This window comes from Eurytemora carolleeae, unplaced genomic scaffold (genome assembly GCF_000591075.1).
Source record: "Eurytemora carolleeae unplaced genomic scaffold, Eaff_2.0 scaffold194, whole genome shotgun sequence".
NCBI lineage: Eukaryota > Metazoa > Arthropoda > Copepoda > Calanoida > Temoridae > Eurytemora > Eurytemora carolleeae.
Genome location: NW_019396489.1, coordinates 225,108 through 242,862, shown reverse-complemented (window position 1 = coordinate 242,862; position 17,755 = coordinate 225,108). Strand labels below are relative to the sequence as shown.

The window sequence follows — 17,755 nt, the reverse complement described above, 5'->3', positions numbered from 1 at the left end:
TTGATATGTTTCCTTGAGATATGTTTGATTTGATATGTTTTGTTTTGATATGTTTCCTTGAGATATGTTTGATTTGATATGTTTTGTATTGATATGTTTCCTTGAGATATGTTTGATTTGATATGTTTTGTATTGATATGTTTCCTTGAGATATGTTTGATTTGATAGGTTTTGTATTGATATGTTTCTTTGAGATATGTTTGATTTGATATGTTTTGTATTGATACGTTTCTTTGAGATATGTTTGATTTGATATGTTTTGTATTGATATGTTTCTTTGAGATATGTTTGATTTGATATGTTTTGTTTTAATATGTTTAGCTGGGATATATTTTAATTTGATATGTTTTGTTTTGATATGTTTCCTTGAGATATGTTTGATTTGATATGTTTTGTTTTGATATGTTTCCTTGGGATATGTTTGATTTGATATGTTTAGATTTGATATGTTTCCTTGAGATATGTTTGATTTGATATGTTTTGATTTGATATGTTTCCTTGAGATATGTTTGATTTGATAGGTTTTGTATTGATATGTTTTGCTTGGATATATTTTGTGATGATATGTACGCGCACTCCTTTATTTCTGACAGGTTCTAAACTCATAAATCCAAAACTCGAAGAAAAAAAATCACAAAACTTATTCAGAATTCTTTCTAATGCTTAGAAATTGTGTTATGATAAATTTAAGTTTTGCCGGTGAAGTGAAGTACAACTTGCATCCGGATTGATCAAGGTTATAATGCAAGGAAAGTTAATTGCTGTTGCATATACTCTGCGTACATATTGAAACCAGTTCTCTCTGGGCTGGATTTGTAAACAAGATGCATCAGTGTTCGTTTAGTATCCGAGGAGGTTAAAAGCATTACATTTTGATAACTTTGATAATTCACATAAGAGTTTCCTATGACCAGAATATTTCATTGATTGTTTATGTGAAAGATGGATCCCATGTCAGGCTTCGACACCCGTCTTGTGTTTACATTACCGCCCAGAGACAGTACACTATACTGCAATACAAAAGATGCGTACACATCTAAAAAAAACTTTCCTTGCATTATAACCTTGATATAAATCATGTTGATTGGCCTTCCAATAAGTCTGTACATAATTGGTTGGTTGTGTAAAACAAAAATATAATGCGCGGAATATTAAACATGGTAACGGGAGTATAACTAGTAATATCCCCATATCTACTGCACTGCGCTATCTATCTATCTCTGTATATAGTCGGACGGCGGATTCAAGTGACTGGCTGAGCTCTATATAAAGTTGGCGAGAGTCTACACAACTCAATTACAATCCAACCTCCAAGCCTACAGGACGTACTAAGCATTGTAAACTTCAACCTCCTAAGTATTCAAAGATGGATCGTCATTACTCAGAACGTGTCCCAATGCTGCCTAACATGAACCATGCCGAGTTCTCTAGATCGGAGTCCGAGAGATCTGTATCCCCAGCAATCTCAGTTGAGAATCTCCCAATCAGGAAGAGATATACAAGATCTCACGAATATTTATCCGACTCAGCTTCCCAAAACTTCGCATCTCAGAACTTTTCATCTCAAAACTTTGCATCTCAGAACTTTTCGTCTCAAAATTTCTCTACCCCATCCAACGGATATTCCTCCAACGAAGAATCGTCCTCTTGTGCTGGTTACTCGTCAGCGGACGAATCTGATAAAGAAGTTGCCCTGGATTACTCTAAACCCCGAAATGTAGTTCGTGCTGGAGTTATCAGACACTCTTCTAACCCTAGCAGCTGTCTTGCATATTATTATCTTCATAAATATTAGATATAGAAAATAATAAAAATACTAAACCTATTTGTCATCTTTGTAAATATTTAAAGTTTTAGAAATAAGCAGATAGAGAAAAGATTCTTTCAAAATAAAATTGGAAAATTTGTGTAGAAAAGTTGTGTAGAAAAGTTGTGTAGAAAAGTTGTGTAGAAAAGTTGTGTAGAAAAGTTGTGAAGAAAAGTTGTGTAGAAAAGTTGTGTAGAAAAGTTATGTAGAAAAGTTGTGTAGAAAAGTTGTGTAGAAAAGTTGTGTAGAAAAGTTGTGTAGAAAAGTTATGTAGTTATGTAGAAAAGTTGTGTAGAAAAGTTGTGTAGAAAAGTTGTGTAGAAAAGTTGTGTAGAAAAGTTGTGTAGAAAAGTTGTGTAGAAAAGTTGTGTAAAAACTAAAATTCTCGCAAACAATGCCTTTTAAAGAATCTTACCAAAAATGTTTTATAGATCTTAAACAAAAAATGGAAAAACAGAAATAAAATTGTCTTCTAAATAAAGGAATCGAGTCTTTGCAACAAACTCTGATTTTAGAATCTCTATATCTTTGCAACTAAATGGCAAATACCTTAGATATTTCGAAAAATGAAATCTCATAGATCAAAAAGTCTAAGTTTTAAATATCAATGGCTTATGCTCCATCAGGATGTAAATATTGAGGTATTTGATAATTTGGATTTGTGGCAAAGACTCAATTCTTAAATTTTTTTTTGGATAAAATACAGTTTATAACATTAAATATACTTTTCACATCAAATTAAAATGAATTGTATTTAAAATTAAAATCTTATCTGGTTTCAGTCCTACTCATAACTACATTTATTCAAGAGCTATTGTGTTTACAATATCTGGTTTCAAACAACATTTATTCAATAGCTATTGTGTTTACAATATCTGGTTTCAAACTACATTTATTCAAGAGCTATTGTGTTTACAATATCTGGTTTCAAACTACATTTATTCAAGAGCTATTTTGTTTTCAATATCTGGTCTCAAACTACATTTATTTTAGAGATATTTTGTTTTCAATATCTAGTTTCAAACTACATTTATTAAAGAGCTATTTTGTTTTCAATATCTGGTTTCAAACTACATTTATTCAAGAGCTATTGTGTTTTCAATATCTGGTCTCAAACTACATTTATTTTAGAGATATTTTGTTTTCAATATCTAGTTTCAAACTACATTTATTGTAGAGATATTTTGTTTTCAATATCTGGTTTCAAACCTAAGGATAAAATAAAATAGAGGGAAGGTTGTGTTTATATAATAAGTTGGAGTAGGAATAGGATAAATCAAAGGATAGAATGTGTCAAGATGATAGGTTGGGATAGAACATTTATTTAACAGCTATTGTTTTTACAATATCTGGTTTCAAACTACATTTATTTAACAGCTATTGTTTTTACAATATCTGGTTTCAAACTAAATTTATTGAAGAGCTATTGCGTTTACAATACTTGGTTTCAAACTACATTTATTGAAGATCTATTGCGTTTACAATATCTGGTTTCAAACAAAATTTATTGAAGAGCTATTGCGTTTACAATATCTGGTTTCAAACTACATTTATTAAAGAGCTATTGTGTTTTCAATATCTGGTTTCAAACTACATTTATTTAAGAGCTATTTTGGTTCAATATCTGGTTTCAAACTACATTTATTAAAGAGCTATTTTGTTTTCAATATCTGGTTTCAAACTACATTTATTAAAGAGCTAATGTACGTGTTTTCAATATCTAGTTTCAAACTACATTTATTAAAGAGCTATTTTGGTTCAATATCTGGTTTCAAACTACATTTATTAAAGAGCTATTTTGTTTTCAATATCTGGTTTCAAACTACTTTGCTAGCTTATACCTTCTACACTCTGTAAGCTTATACCTTCTACACTTTCCAACCTTATACCTTCTACACTTTCCAACCTTATACCTTCTACACTTTCCAACCTTATACCTTCTGCACTTTCCAACCTTATACCTTCTACACTTTGCAAGCTTATACCTTCTACACTTTGCTTTAAGCGATGAGATGATGAATGATGATCTATCGATATTTTATATTTGACTGAGGTTTCTTAAGTGGAAACCCTAGTTGAGCTGAAAAATCAAACTGGAGTATTGTAGAAACAAACTTTAGGACTTATTTGATACCATTAATCCATTTTTACGGTGTACCAATTTTAGATCAGAGGGTAAAGTCGTTTGTAATATTTTATTTGTTGTTTCAGTCAGCAGAAGAAACATATTTTAAAATTGTTTGATATCCCGGATCGACAAAGCATGTAAAAAAAACATTCATAGAATAATTCGCTGTGTAGGAACATATTTCTGAAAAGAAATTATCGATGAAAGCGCATATAGTAGAACCGTAGAATCAATGATCTCATTATCATCATTACCTTTGCGCTTTTTCTATAATTTCATTTGCGGATTTCTACAAAATGATATCTTCACAATTAAAACAAAGAAAACCTCCAGCAACCGACCTTAGCTGAAAGAATTTGATAAAAGTTCATTATTCTTCTAAATTTGTTTATATGTAGAATAATATTTGTTACATGTGTTTCCCATGTTATTTAAGAATTTAAATAAACGTTTCTTCCGCTTACTGAAACAACTGGTGAAATATTACTAACGACTGTACACTAATCTACAAAAATTGTACACAGTAGAAATATCTCATGAACCCTAAAGTTTTTCTCTACAATACTGAACTTTCATCTTTACCATGTCTTGCCGGTCTCTCCCTTAAAACTTAGGTTTCCAATCAAAAGCACAAAATTTTAAAAAATTTTGCACAAATAATTGTTTTTAAGATAAAAATAAATAGATTTTAATTAAGAAAATAAAAAAGTTTCTTTACGGTCATTTATATAATTCGAGGGGTTGATGAACATTTAAATGTTAGTAACACGAAGAGGTTATATACATAACCTATAAAGTATTTATATATATATATACTGTGCTTGTTTATCTGTTTATCTGTCCGTTTGAGTCAAATAAATGTCAAACGACTGAACCAATCGGGCCCAAATTTATAATTTTTTTATATTTATAATTTTATATTGGGACAAAACAAGACCCCAATTAGCCTTCAACAAAATATAATTTTCATTAAAGTTTTAAAATCAACGATATTTTTTTAAAAAGGAAAAATGTATACAAAGGAAAAATGTTCAATTGAACTTTAAGATGGTGCCCTGAAAGTCTATTTATATTGAAATAAATCATATTTATATTGAATTATAATATTTATATTTATATTGAAATAAATCATATTTATATTGAATTATAATATTTATATTTTTATTGAAATAAATCATATCTGATAAGTAAAACACATGTAATAATGCCAAAACTCCAAAAGCGTTCTCTAAGTATTCTCTAACTGACACTCAAAGCTCTCTGAATCTATTTCTCTACTGATTAATGATTAACACAACCAAGAGTGTATCTCAAACCACAGACTACACAGACTACTTATCTCCTTTAACAGGGTGGGCTATGTAGGCTTAAATTGACCCGGCACGACATGCTAGGTTTTTACAATAGGTTTTTAGAGTGCCATCTCACGGCCACTTGTTGAACATAATACCCATTTAGGGTTTTAAGTTTTACAACTTTTAAAGTAATACTCCAATTTTAAACATGAAACATAACATTTATGAATTCAGTCTTTTTTTTTAAAGAATTTGTGTTTCGTATCCAAAGGATCCTTATTTATCCCTGAATACAGATGTTTGCTTATAGTTCGTGTACGGTGTACTTGAACACAATAGAACATGCTGTGGAAAATATCGCATATTTTAGCTGATAATCGATCTCTGTAACCCTCTTATCTCTGTCTCAAGCTGTTTATATTTTGTCTAATGATTTCAGTTGTCTTATGGACTCACCGTAATATGTTATTAAGGTAACAAATGATAGAAAGACAACAGCTTGAAAATATTATAAGTGCTATATGGTATATTTATCACACACAGTTTCTAGTTAAGCATACATGTTCCGTTGATTTTCGAAAACCTTAGTTTCGTTAACGGAACTCTAACCTCAGGCCTAGTGTGAACGTGGTGTGGGATGTTGTAGATACATATAATCAATCTTCGCAGGCAGTTATTTGAAAATACACGGTTTGTACGATAGAAAACCACGGTCAAATCTACAGACACTCAGTTTAATCTGTAATACCAAGGATTTAAGGCAAGGAAAGTTATTTCAGAGGTGTACGCATCTTTTGTACTGCAGTGTACTGCCACTGTGCGGTAATGTAAACACAAGACGGATGTCGAAGCCTGACATGGGATCCATCTTTCACATAAATAATCAATGACATATTCTGGTCATAGGAAACTATTATGTGAATTATCAAAGTTACCCAAATTTTATGCTTTTAGCCTCCTCAGATACTAAACGAACACTGATGCATCTATTCTTGTTTACGAATTCCGCCCAGAGAGAACTGGTTTCAATATGTACGCAGATTATACGCAAATTTCCTTGCATTCTTTGTGTAATACTATGAAATGGAAAAATCAAAGCCATATAGATCTTTCAGATATAAAGGGAATATATTAATCACTCATAATTAGTTGCTTATTTTGCGCTGAATATATCATAATATTTTATCATTTAAATTTGAACATTTTAGATTTAGAACAAAGATGATGCTTAAGATAATAATAAAAATAGTATCTAACATATACTAATAATGATAAAAAATAATAATGTTAATAATAACGAAGATATTATTGATATAAAAATAAACTTGGATTGTCTCCTGGGTGTCTGTTTGTTTATTTGTATCCAACAAACGTCAAAACGGCTGAACCGATCGGGCACAATTTGTGTGGCAAGAAAGGGTTATGGATAGTCAAAAATGAAAAATTGTTTAAAAAGAACGTCGACATTGATAAATTTTTAAAAATGCACCAATTTTAGAATGAAAAGTCCCCGAAAAAAAATAGTAATAATGAAAATTATAACACATAGAAAGATTAACAATGCTTTCAATGTGGCAGGAGATACGGAACGTGGCTCGTGGGGAAGCCTCTAAAAACCATTTATGCACCAATAACAGGCTCGAAGGGGAGTTCCCCCCTTGCCCCCCCCCTCTTTCCTTCTTCTTTTATTTCTCTATCTCTCTCAGTTTCGACACTTTTCCCGTGAAACTTCTTGTCTTTTAACCCTATCTCTGCTGGGGTACTTGAAAACCAGGATATGCTGCCTGGGGGGGAGGGCCCTCTAAATCCCATGTTTGATGTCAAATTGACCCCCCCCCCCAGCAGGAATAGGGTTAAGAGAGAGTAATTTTCAAGGACGTTTTAAAAACCTTCATAGAACCATCAACCATCAAAGTTAGCAGTCTAACTTTTTAATAAACTAATCTTGATGGCTATGAGCATGTATTTTACCTCAATGCCTGATTCTTCAACCCAGGAAACAGAGATTTGAGTTAAAGCTTAGACTTTAACTCCACTTTTGCCATCCAGATGTGAAGATATAGTCGAGATTCGAAGTTGAGTTATACACTGCGATAATCGAACCTTAACTGAGTGTAAACACCAACTTTTTAACCAATTTTGAAGTCCACTCACCAACTTGGAGAAATATGATTTCAAAAACTCGATTTAAACTCGACTTTTTAATCTCAGTTTGTAATTAGTTGGTTCAAAAGTCAGCGTTAACGTCCAGTTTTGGCACAACCATTGCAGGTTTTAACTCTCAAATTCAGGGAAAACCTTTTCTTGTGTCTTGCGAAAGTATTAGGACATTTCATAGTTAACAAAATCAAAAATAAGACATTTTAAAGATAGGACATTTCAGAGACATTTGTGTAATAAATGCACAACTTCGTCCTAAAAAATAAAAAAAATAAGATGTTTCAATGAAAAATGACGATTTTCTGAAGAAGTTGGCTCTACAAGAAGACTGAGGTTTCTTGGAACTCTTTGAACTGATAGTTTGTGCAAAGTTTATATCTGGCAGTACAAATAAAGTAAAGGGACAAATATAGCGTAATTTCAACTAACCCTCCATGCAAAGATAGCAATATCTGATTTAAAACGCGCGATATCCTTAAAACTTTAATCTGATCAAAAATGTGAAAGATTCGTGTCGTTTTTCTGACTCAAAAAGTGTTCATTTCTGTGTATTTTCTCCCATGTTTCTTATAAGTAAGAAATGCATAAGTGTGGCGGAAGACGATCTGAGGAGAGAAGCCGGATACTCAGACGCGGCAAGAGGAACTAAATAATTCTGCCACGTCACCTTGATATATTTTGATCTCTTAAATTTAGTTTTTAAATTTAGTTAATAAAGTAAATTATTTATCTTCGGTTGTATAAAATTGAGCGTAGCCAAATAAGTCAGTTTTAAACCACAAAGGAAAATAGACAGTTTTAATAAACATACACATGAATATCTAATAATTAATTAGACAAAGCCTTTAAGGGCACCGTTGTAAATCTGGCGTTGCCATTTTTGCATGAAGGGTCATTTAAGATTACGCTTACAGTCCCTTTAAACACTAAGTAGGTGTAGATTGCAAACTGAACAAAAAGTGGTTTAACTTCTGCTTAATCAAACTAATCTAGAAAATTGAATTTAATCATTTAACTCTTTATAATTTAACTTCATTAAATATCAACCATGTCCATTGGACAATATCTAACTGTTAAATAAGAAATATAGATCAACTGAAGACATTAAATAATTGTACAGCTGGCTTGGGCGATTTTCAAAACATTCTGTAGAAATTTGCAAACACTGATTTATCTTCTTTGACCGGATATTTCTGTTATAATTCCTTGAATGATTTGCCCTTTTTGACCGGATATATCATTCTGTTATAAAACACTCAGACTGAGTTATCCTCTTTGACCGGATATATCATTCTGTTATAATTCCTTAAAATGAGTTATCCTTTTTGACTGGATATATCTTTGTGTTATAATTCGCTTAAAATTATTTATCCTCTTTGACTTAAACATGTGCATTTTGTTCATGTACATTTTGTACATTTTTACTTTGAATTAATTGATAAAATTCTCATTGATTTTTGCGTGAAAGCTAGCCTGTTTTAGACTGCACGCATTTGATTTTTATACCTATAATCACCAACCTTAAACATTACAGCCTTTTAATGCTAAACCATCAATAAAAAAAATAAAAAAATGAAGTCTTTTCAGCAAACTCAAATTTTCTAATATTAAAGGACTAAGATATCTGGGCAACATTTTCTTCTGATTTTTTGTGTAAGAGAAGTGTGCGGTCCAATTTAATTTGAAGAAATCAACCCTATTCCCTTGTACTCTTTGTCCAGGTGAATGTACGCAGAAATTACGTCATATTTTCCTGAATTACTTTATTTGCAAAGGTTGGTTTGCAAACTAGCAAAAAGTGGAAAAACTAGTTTTAATCGAGTTTTACGGCTTGCATTAGCAACTATTGTATTTCTTGACCAAAATCTTAACATTTCCCATGCGTTATAATTTTCATCTTGTACAAATGAAGAAAGGAATTTGTTTGTTTTTAATCTTTGCGAAGAAACAATCTCAAGAACTGACGAGGGTCAACCCAGACCGAAATATATTTTCAATAAATGTGGAACTAACATCTACTTTTTTACTCTACAGAGGTTTGGTCCATCACCATCACTGAATTTTAAAGAAAGGAATTGAGTCCTTACCGCAACTCAAATGTTTTATTCCTTGGATCTTAGCAACCTGATGGTGAATAGAGCGTCACTGGAGACAGTTAATTTTTTTGTTGTAAAATGGAACTACGAAGTTATGCCCTGATGTTACATATAAGGGGGAATTATACTGACATTAAAGAAATTCATGTTTAAGGACTAGGGTGTTCCAAATATTCATGTTTGAGGACTAGGGTGTTCAAAATATTCATGTTTGAGGACTAGGGTGTTCCAAATATTCATGTTTGAGCACTAGGGTGTTCCAAATATTCATGTTTGAAGACGATGGAGTTCCAAATGTTTAAACGGACCATATACAGTATCTTAAAATATGAAAATATAAATAAATTTTTGCAGATTTTAAGATAATTATATGATAAGTCTAAATATCAAAATTTTAACTGTTTATTATCAAATACATAATATTTAGTTTTTTGTAGAATTGTTTAAAAAATGACCGGGGACACTTGAATCTATGAAAAGCTCGAAAAAGATTTAGCTAGAGCTATGTATACTGTATCAACAATATTGCAAAACAAATTATTTCATTATATTCAATGCATGTCACCGCTTGTAGCTTTTAATACCAAGGCATGCAAAATTTCGATCTAAACTTAATAAAAAAGATATCAAGTTTGGTTTGCCGTTCATGACTCTAATTTAGACGTAAGGAAATGTAAAATGTATGCTAAAATATTTGTGAACAAAAATTTAACCTCTTAGCTACTATTTTTTTTATCTTACGCCCAAGCATGTCTGTGTGTCCTTTGTTTGTTTATTTGTTTGTATCCAATAAACGTCAAAACGGCTGAACCGATCGGGCCCAAATTATTTGTGGAACCTTGCGTGACCAATTGGAAGGTTTAAGGATGATTGAATTTTCAAAGATTTATGTTTAAAAGTTTTTTTTTTTGTAAAATATTCAAAATGCACAAAAAAATATTATGAAATCCGCCTATTTTTGTTTGTTTTTGTTTTAGATGCTCATAGATAAAGCTACTTCTAAATAATTTATCAAAAAGATGAGTTATGAGTAAAACCTTGAAAATTTAATTTTTACCGTGATAAATTTCCTTTAATTCGTCGTGAAATATTTTTAAGGTCACACAGTCTCACCATTTTAAATTTCATATGGTATCATAATATTAGTTATTTATAAAATAAATTTTCCTGAAAAAAATCAACTTCAAAATTAAGCGAGAGTGACTAATAAGAGTACATTCAGACTGAACTGAACTCCGTCGAAATCCATATAAAAAACAAAAATTAAGACAAAAAACCGATGAAAATAGGGCCAGAATCAGCTGTAAGGGTTCGCTGACTTTAAAAACATTTTATTTAAACGCCCATTTTTTCACATTTGTAAATCTATATAGATAAATATGGCTTGTCGGACAAAATATAATCTAAAAAGGCGACACCTTCCAGATAAAGAGAGAATTTAAGTCCAAAAACTTTAAAGCACGTTGTGCCAAAATAATAGAGTTATAGGTAATTATTTAAAACGTTTGTGTACTTGTCTTATTTCAATGGATATCTCTATAGATCAAATAAGATGTGAAACAAAGCAGAAGTAAAAAAAATCAAGTAGATTTCTATTTTATTTTCATTTCAATTAAAAAAATGTTTTTTGGAAATATCCTAATTTCTTTGGAGAAAATCCGGTAACCAATCAAAACTTTAAATACGTGATAGGATGTACGTACAGCTGATTTAACTTTATAGCACGATGATTATTAATTTATAGCACGTTCATTATGAAATTCACGATGAAGTGAGTAAGAATGATAAAGTACACAATAGTTTGATGAAAAGAATTATGAAATCCACAAACTTTTTTTTATACTATACAAAGAGAAGCTGCTCACAGATAAAGCCACAATCAAAAGTTAAANTATCTATCTATCTATCTATCTATCTATCTATCTATCTATCTATCTATCTATCTATCTATCTATCTACTTATCTATCTATCTATCTATCTATCTATCTACCTTTATCTGGAGTATGTCCCTGATCCTGTTAGCCTGATCTCTAAACCTCCCTAGGCTCTCTTCTAGCTCAATACACCTGAAATATAAATAAAATCATCATTTAAAAATGTAAAACGTTAATTTAATATTTTTCTCCCTGAGCATTATTTTTCAATGTACCATTTTTTCTTTTACTATTCTGCCAAATTTCAACGCTATTGCCATCCTCAAACTGTTTAACGTTTCTCATAGTTTCAACATGAAAACATGTAAAGGCTTTAAAAGTTGTGACAGGTTGTTAAGTTTTAAACAATGATTTCACGACAAAAAGATTTTACGTACGATCATAATCATAAAATAAAATGAAAATCGGCAACGTAAAAAAAGCAAAACACTTTGTAAAACGTGACGGATACGATTGATTTCTAGAAAAGGAATGTCCAGAAAATACTAGAAAAAGAATTTCCAGAAAATACTAGAAAAAGAATGTCCAGAAAATACTAGAAAAAGAATGTCCAGAAAATACTAGAAAAAGAATGTCCAGAGAATGGATTGGAAATATTTTTTGCAGAGCTTTGCAGTTGGTATATGCTATTCCAATATTATCTTCTTTTATCCTCCATACTCCATTCCCAATCCTCCTATTTTCATCCTTCTATTCTACACCCTCCATTCTCCATCCTACTATCCTCCATCCTCTGATTTGCTATCCTCCATCATTATATCTTCTTATCTTCCATCCTCCTATCATTGATCCTCCTATACTCCATCCTCCAATTTCCTATCCTCCATCATCATATCCTCTTATCCTCCATCCTTCATTCTCTATCCTCCTATCTTCTATCCCCCTATCCTCCATTCTCTATCCTCTTATCTTCTATCCCCCTATCCTCCATCCTCTATCCTCCTATCCTCCATCCTCCTATCCTCCATGCATCCTCCTATCCTCTTATCCTCCATGCATCCTCCTATCCTCCTATCCTCCATGCATCCTCCTATCCTCCTATCCTCCTATCCTCCATCCTCCTATCCTCCATCCTCTATCCTCTTATCCTCCATCCTCCTATCCTCCATGCATCCTCCTAACCTCCTATCATCCATGCATCCTCCTATCCTCCATCCCTCTATCTTCCATGCATCCTCCTATCCTCCATGCATCCTCTTATCCTCCTATCTTCCATGCATCCTCCTATCCTCCATGCATCCTCCTATCCTCCATCCCTCTATCCTCCATGCATCCTCCTATCCTCCTATCCTCCTATCCTCCATCCTTCTATCCTCCATGCATCCTCCTATCCTCCTATCCTCCATCCTTCTATCCTCCATGCATCCTCCTATCCTCCATGCATCCTCCTATCATCCTATCCTCCATGCATCCTCCTATCCTCTTATCCTTATTCTCTCCTAACCAATTATATTATTTCCTTTATCCAAATAATACTTTACTTTATATTTGTAATGAATAAATTATTTTATTGTGTAGAGCCTGCCATTTAAATTATTCCTAATTGGGATGTATTCTGGATAGGTCCTCGCTAATGATTTGTATGTATGTCTATAATAATTTTAAAAGTTATGTTTTATTAGTCGAAATAAAAACATGAATTTATTGTCTAGGAAAATGTATTTAATTCTGTTTCAATAGAACAGTTTGGTAACCATTTGTGGTTAATAAACCCTACCTGGTCTTCCATATATCTTCCTCCCCCCTGAGATCTGGAGAGGGGGTACAGGACTCCCCCAAGCTTGAACTTGGCCTTTTATCAGACATTGATGAATACCTCAAACCTTAAAATCAAATATGCTGCTGTAATAAAAAGTTCAATCTTTATTCTAAGGAGTGTGCACAATATAATCCACAAAGGATGATACAGGGTGTCCAAAGAAACATGACAGTTGGTGTAAAGTTTAAATTTTGTCTTCTTCCATAATCAATTAAGTTGCTGGATATTATAGAGAATAATAAAAAGGGGGTCATATCATAATAAAATTAATTTCAAAGTCAAATACATTTGAGCACAAGATTTAGTTTACGAAATAAAATGCAAAGAATGTTTAATATTTTATACAGTAAATGGAAAAAGACATTCAAAACTATTCACCAACTGTCATATGACCTAATCAGACCATTGTGAATCGGACTCGGACATGTCACTCCACAAACGGAGGGTGACTCAAAATATTGTTTATTGACCTTTTCATAACACATTGGTCATTATTCGGTTTACAGTTTTTCTTAAAATTAGTCTTTTGATGAACTATTAAATGAATTTATAAGAAAAGATGTAAATCAAATCCACGAGAACCTAAGTAAAAAAATAGCAAACATCATATGCAGTCGTCTCTGAAGTCTCATTGCTTCTGAATAATCCTGTTTGCAAAATGTTTCAAAGAATCAGGAAATGCTACAAATCTAAATTGCTATTTTTCATTTTATAATTCTACAGTAGTATACGATAATATCATCAATATAAGGAATACGACTTTCGATTTAAATCTTTATTTATATTTTAAACATCATGGATGCACATAAACATGGAAGCACAGAGAAGCTGTCTATTAAAAAAGCTTCTCTTTAATTTCTTGTAAACTTGTCATTCGGAAAAATTCTTGTTAACAATTAAAACTTTTAAAAATATTCGTCTTCATTATATTGATATGATCGCTTCTTATTGAACACCGATATTTGGTATTCCTTTAGATTTTAGGCGGGAAATTGATTTACCTGGAGTAAGCCGAAGAATGTCGTCGTTGAGTTTATCAAGTTCGGACAGGGCGTCTTTACATTTATTTTGATCCGGATACTCAGCATTTATATTTCTTTCACCGCACACCTATTTAAATATTTATGAAACAATGTGTACTTATTCCTTCTTCCTCAATTCATGATGAATTTTTATTATGAACGTGCTAAAAAGTAATTATTGTGCTATAAAGTTAATTTAGCTGACATCATAGCACGTGTGCTATTAAGTTTGATTGGTTCCCGGATTTCCTCTAAAATAATTATGATATTTCCAAAACATTTTTTTAATAAAAATAAAAATAAAATTAAAATTAAATTTATATTTTATATCTGCTTTCTAAAAAAGCTTATTTTATCTAGAAATACCCATTGCAATTCTTGCAATAAGATAAGTACACAAACGTTTTCTAAAATTATCTATGAAACTATTATTTTGGCAAGAAGTGCTATAATTGTGTTTGAACTTAAATTTTCTCTGTGTCTGGAAAGTTCTCGCCTTTGTAGATTATATTTAATCCCTCGCTAAAGCTCGGAAAAAAATCAAATCTAAAAAGGTTTGATAACACTGCGCTGCGAACCAAAATAAAATTGTTATAAATAGTTATAATTCATTTTTAGTTCTCGTTCGGGCAAGACATTTTAACATTTATTGGCCAAACCTCAAAAAAATCCACACTCGCGCAGCTTTTATGTTTTGATTAAATTATAGTAAGTATACTAGGCTTTTAGGGGGTTTCGCGCCAATATTCTTTTTCAATTGTGAACATGTTCTCTCTGTAGTCTGTGTTCATAAGAAAAACAAAACAAACAAAAAATTTCGGATTTCATAAAAAAATTTCGTGGATTCTCAAAATTTTCGAAAATTTAATGAAAATCAAATTTTGTTTGAGGCAAATTTTGAGATTTTGATCATTCATAAACCTTCCCTGGGGCCAAGTGAGGTCCGACAAAAAACTTGGGTCGCATCGATGCAGCCGTTTTGCCGTTTTTTGAATACAAACAAACAGACAAACACCCACTAAGACAAGCTAAATTTATAATATAGATAGATAAGATATTCATTTTTCAGATATTCATCTATCAAATCTTATTGAACTTGATCTAAAAATATCTGGAATTTATCTGAAATCAAGTATATTACAAGATTTGATAATGCAGTTTTGTACTATAGTTACTATTAGCTGAAGGGCCCGGCGTTGCTGTGGAAAAAGAAAATTTTTAAAAAATCTTTAAAATAAACAAACAAATTTTTTTTTAAATATATTTTTTTAGCCTATGACACCCCCCGAGTCCCGACCACCCATGAGTGTTCACAAAAAGTTTCAGCCCAATCGGTCCAGCCGTTTGGCCGGCTATAAGCAACATTTGTTTATACGAATGTCTTGTTTTATTAGATATGTACTATATGTAGTGTACTATATGTACTATATGTACTATATGTACTTTATGTACTACCAGCTTGGGAACCAAGCTTTGCCTAGAAACCAAGTTTTCCATATAAAAATCAACCTACAGTGATAACCAGAAAACAATGGAATAGAAAGACGACATTAAAGCAATACTTAAGCGTTTTGATGTTGTTACAAAAAATTATTTTACTAGTAACTTAGAAAAACACAATTTAGGTGAAAAGAGTCTATATACTGTACAATTGATTTGTCTAATGTCTAGTTTAAGTCCTGACTTGAGCTTAAAAGTCGTCTTCCTATTTTAGAGTTTTCTGGTTATCACTATACTTTATAACAGAACTTTTAAATCAAGTTAAAAATATTCCCGTGGTAATATAATCAAGTTTCCTGATTCCTGAGTTATGATTGGACATACAAACAGAGATTACTACTTTATATATGAATGATTTTTATTCAGTTAATATCAAGATGGGTTTATAATATTATCAAAATCAGATTTAAAAAATCACGATTTAAAGAATTTGATAAAAAAATATTTCAATAAAAAATCTAACCTCTGGAAATTCGTCCGCCATCTTTCCCAAGCTCTGAGTTATATGGAACAGCTAAATCAGGTTCAGAATTTAGAAACAAAATATTGTATAAAAGGTTTTGTTAAATTATTTGTATTGTTGTTTTATACATTCGACATAATTATTATCATTGTCACTTGTCATGAATTGTATTCGAAATTAAAAACAATTTTAGATATTTCCTTAAATGATTCGTTGCATCCCAAATTTTTACATTTTTCTTCTGATTTTATGGAGATTAAAATGTATACTTTACTGAACACTTAATCATTCGTGCTCATTTGATGTCAAGTTTCATTATAGATGTTACACGAACCCACGCAAGGTTTAGAAGCTGTTTTTTGATTACCCAATGAAAACAATATTCTTATACCTGGGAAAGTCTGGGGTCGGAGAGTACTGAACATCCATCCCTACTCCTCTTGCTGCTACAATTACTGATACAACTGCTGCTACTTACACCACTCAACCTCTGGTAGTCAAATCTTCTCAATGGGTCACACTGCAGAAAGAAAATAAAATGCCTAAGTTCACTTTCATCTAAAATGGGATCAATAAAACTTTTTAAAAAGATGAAATAAAAATTAATCTTATTCATTTGCCACAGACGTGGTTATAATTTTAAAGTAAATAATTTGACTGCAACAGCTTAAAAACAATGTATAAAGTGAAATAAGTCTATGAACAATTCTTTTTTTTCAAGTTCACTGAACTAAATTGATTTTTTTACGGTCTAAGTCGTATGTTGCAATTTTCTAAATTTGTATGGGCGCTAAGTTATTCGGTTTGAGACGTCTTTAACAATTTTCTCTTTATAGACGCAACAGATAGAAGTAAGATTAGTAGCGCTTTTTTATCGCATTAAGCCTATACCCCCTTTCATTTTTCGCGAACACTCCCTTTAAGCTAAATCTACTTTATCATAAAGTGGTACCCAGAAAACGGTGGAATCATTGTCGTCGTCTTTGTCATTGAGATGTTAAACAATTTTTCCAAATAGTTAATGAATAAATAATAAATAGGAATTTCTAAGATTAATTGAAAGATTTACGAAGACTAAATCATTCCACAGTTTGCTGTTTATCACACATAAAATGACCATTGGGCTATTTTGAGTTTTTTTTACTCACTTCTTCTTTTTCTTCCGTTGTCTGTTCAGCCATTTTTGTAATTTTACCAACTTTTAGAAACCACAAATTTTTTTTCTGAAAAATAAGATTAAGCCATTATTTTTTATTTACTATATCCGTAATTATAACCAAATAACAAAAATACCGGTATGTTTCTTAAAAGTAAAAACCGTCAAACCTTTTTTAAAAAATAATTAGGGCATTTTAATTTTCGAAGACATTAAAATTTAGAACAATTTTTTTAGAAAGAGAATACTATATTTTTTCCCCGTGGTCACCCTTGGTAGAATAAACAAACCTTATCTTTTCTGTAAAGTAGTTGTAAATGATTTTGTAATTTACAAAATAATCTTTCCTATGAAAATAGTTTTTAATATTAGAATTGGAAAAAGCTCTTTTATTTTTCATTAGTTTTAATAGAGTGTTTTAGTTATTTTGATTT

The 17,755-nt window shown here is 31.3% G+C and overlaps 1 protein-coding gene across 1 annotated transcript in view; it reads right to left on the bottom strand.

Moving 5' to 3' along the window:
• The window catches only part of LOC111704226 (uncharacterized), a 42,703-nt gene extending 25,357 nt beyond the window's left edge, over nt 1-17,346 (bottom strand). Inside the window, exons 1-6 of the mRNA XM_023476380.1 lie at nt 17,314-17,346; nt 16,557-16,685; nt 16,166-16,216; nt 14,182-14,290; nt 13,139-13,244; nt 11,478-11,553 (exon numbers count right to left, since the gene is read on the bottom strand). Of these exons, the coding sequence (XP_023332148.1) occupies nt 11,478-11,553; nt 13,139-13,244; nt 14,182-14,290; nt 16,166-16,216; nt 16,557-16,685; nt 17,314-17,346 (504 nt within the window). The remainder of the gene's footprint in view (nt 1-11,477; nt 11,554-13,138; nt 13,245-14,181; nt 14,291-16,165; nt 16,217-16,556; nt 16,686-17,313) is intronic.
• Nucleotides 17,347-17,755: the final 409 nt, after the last annotated feature.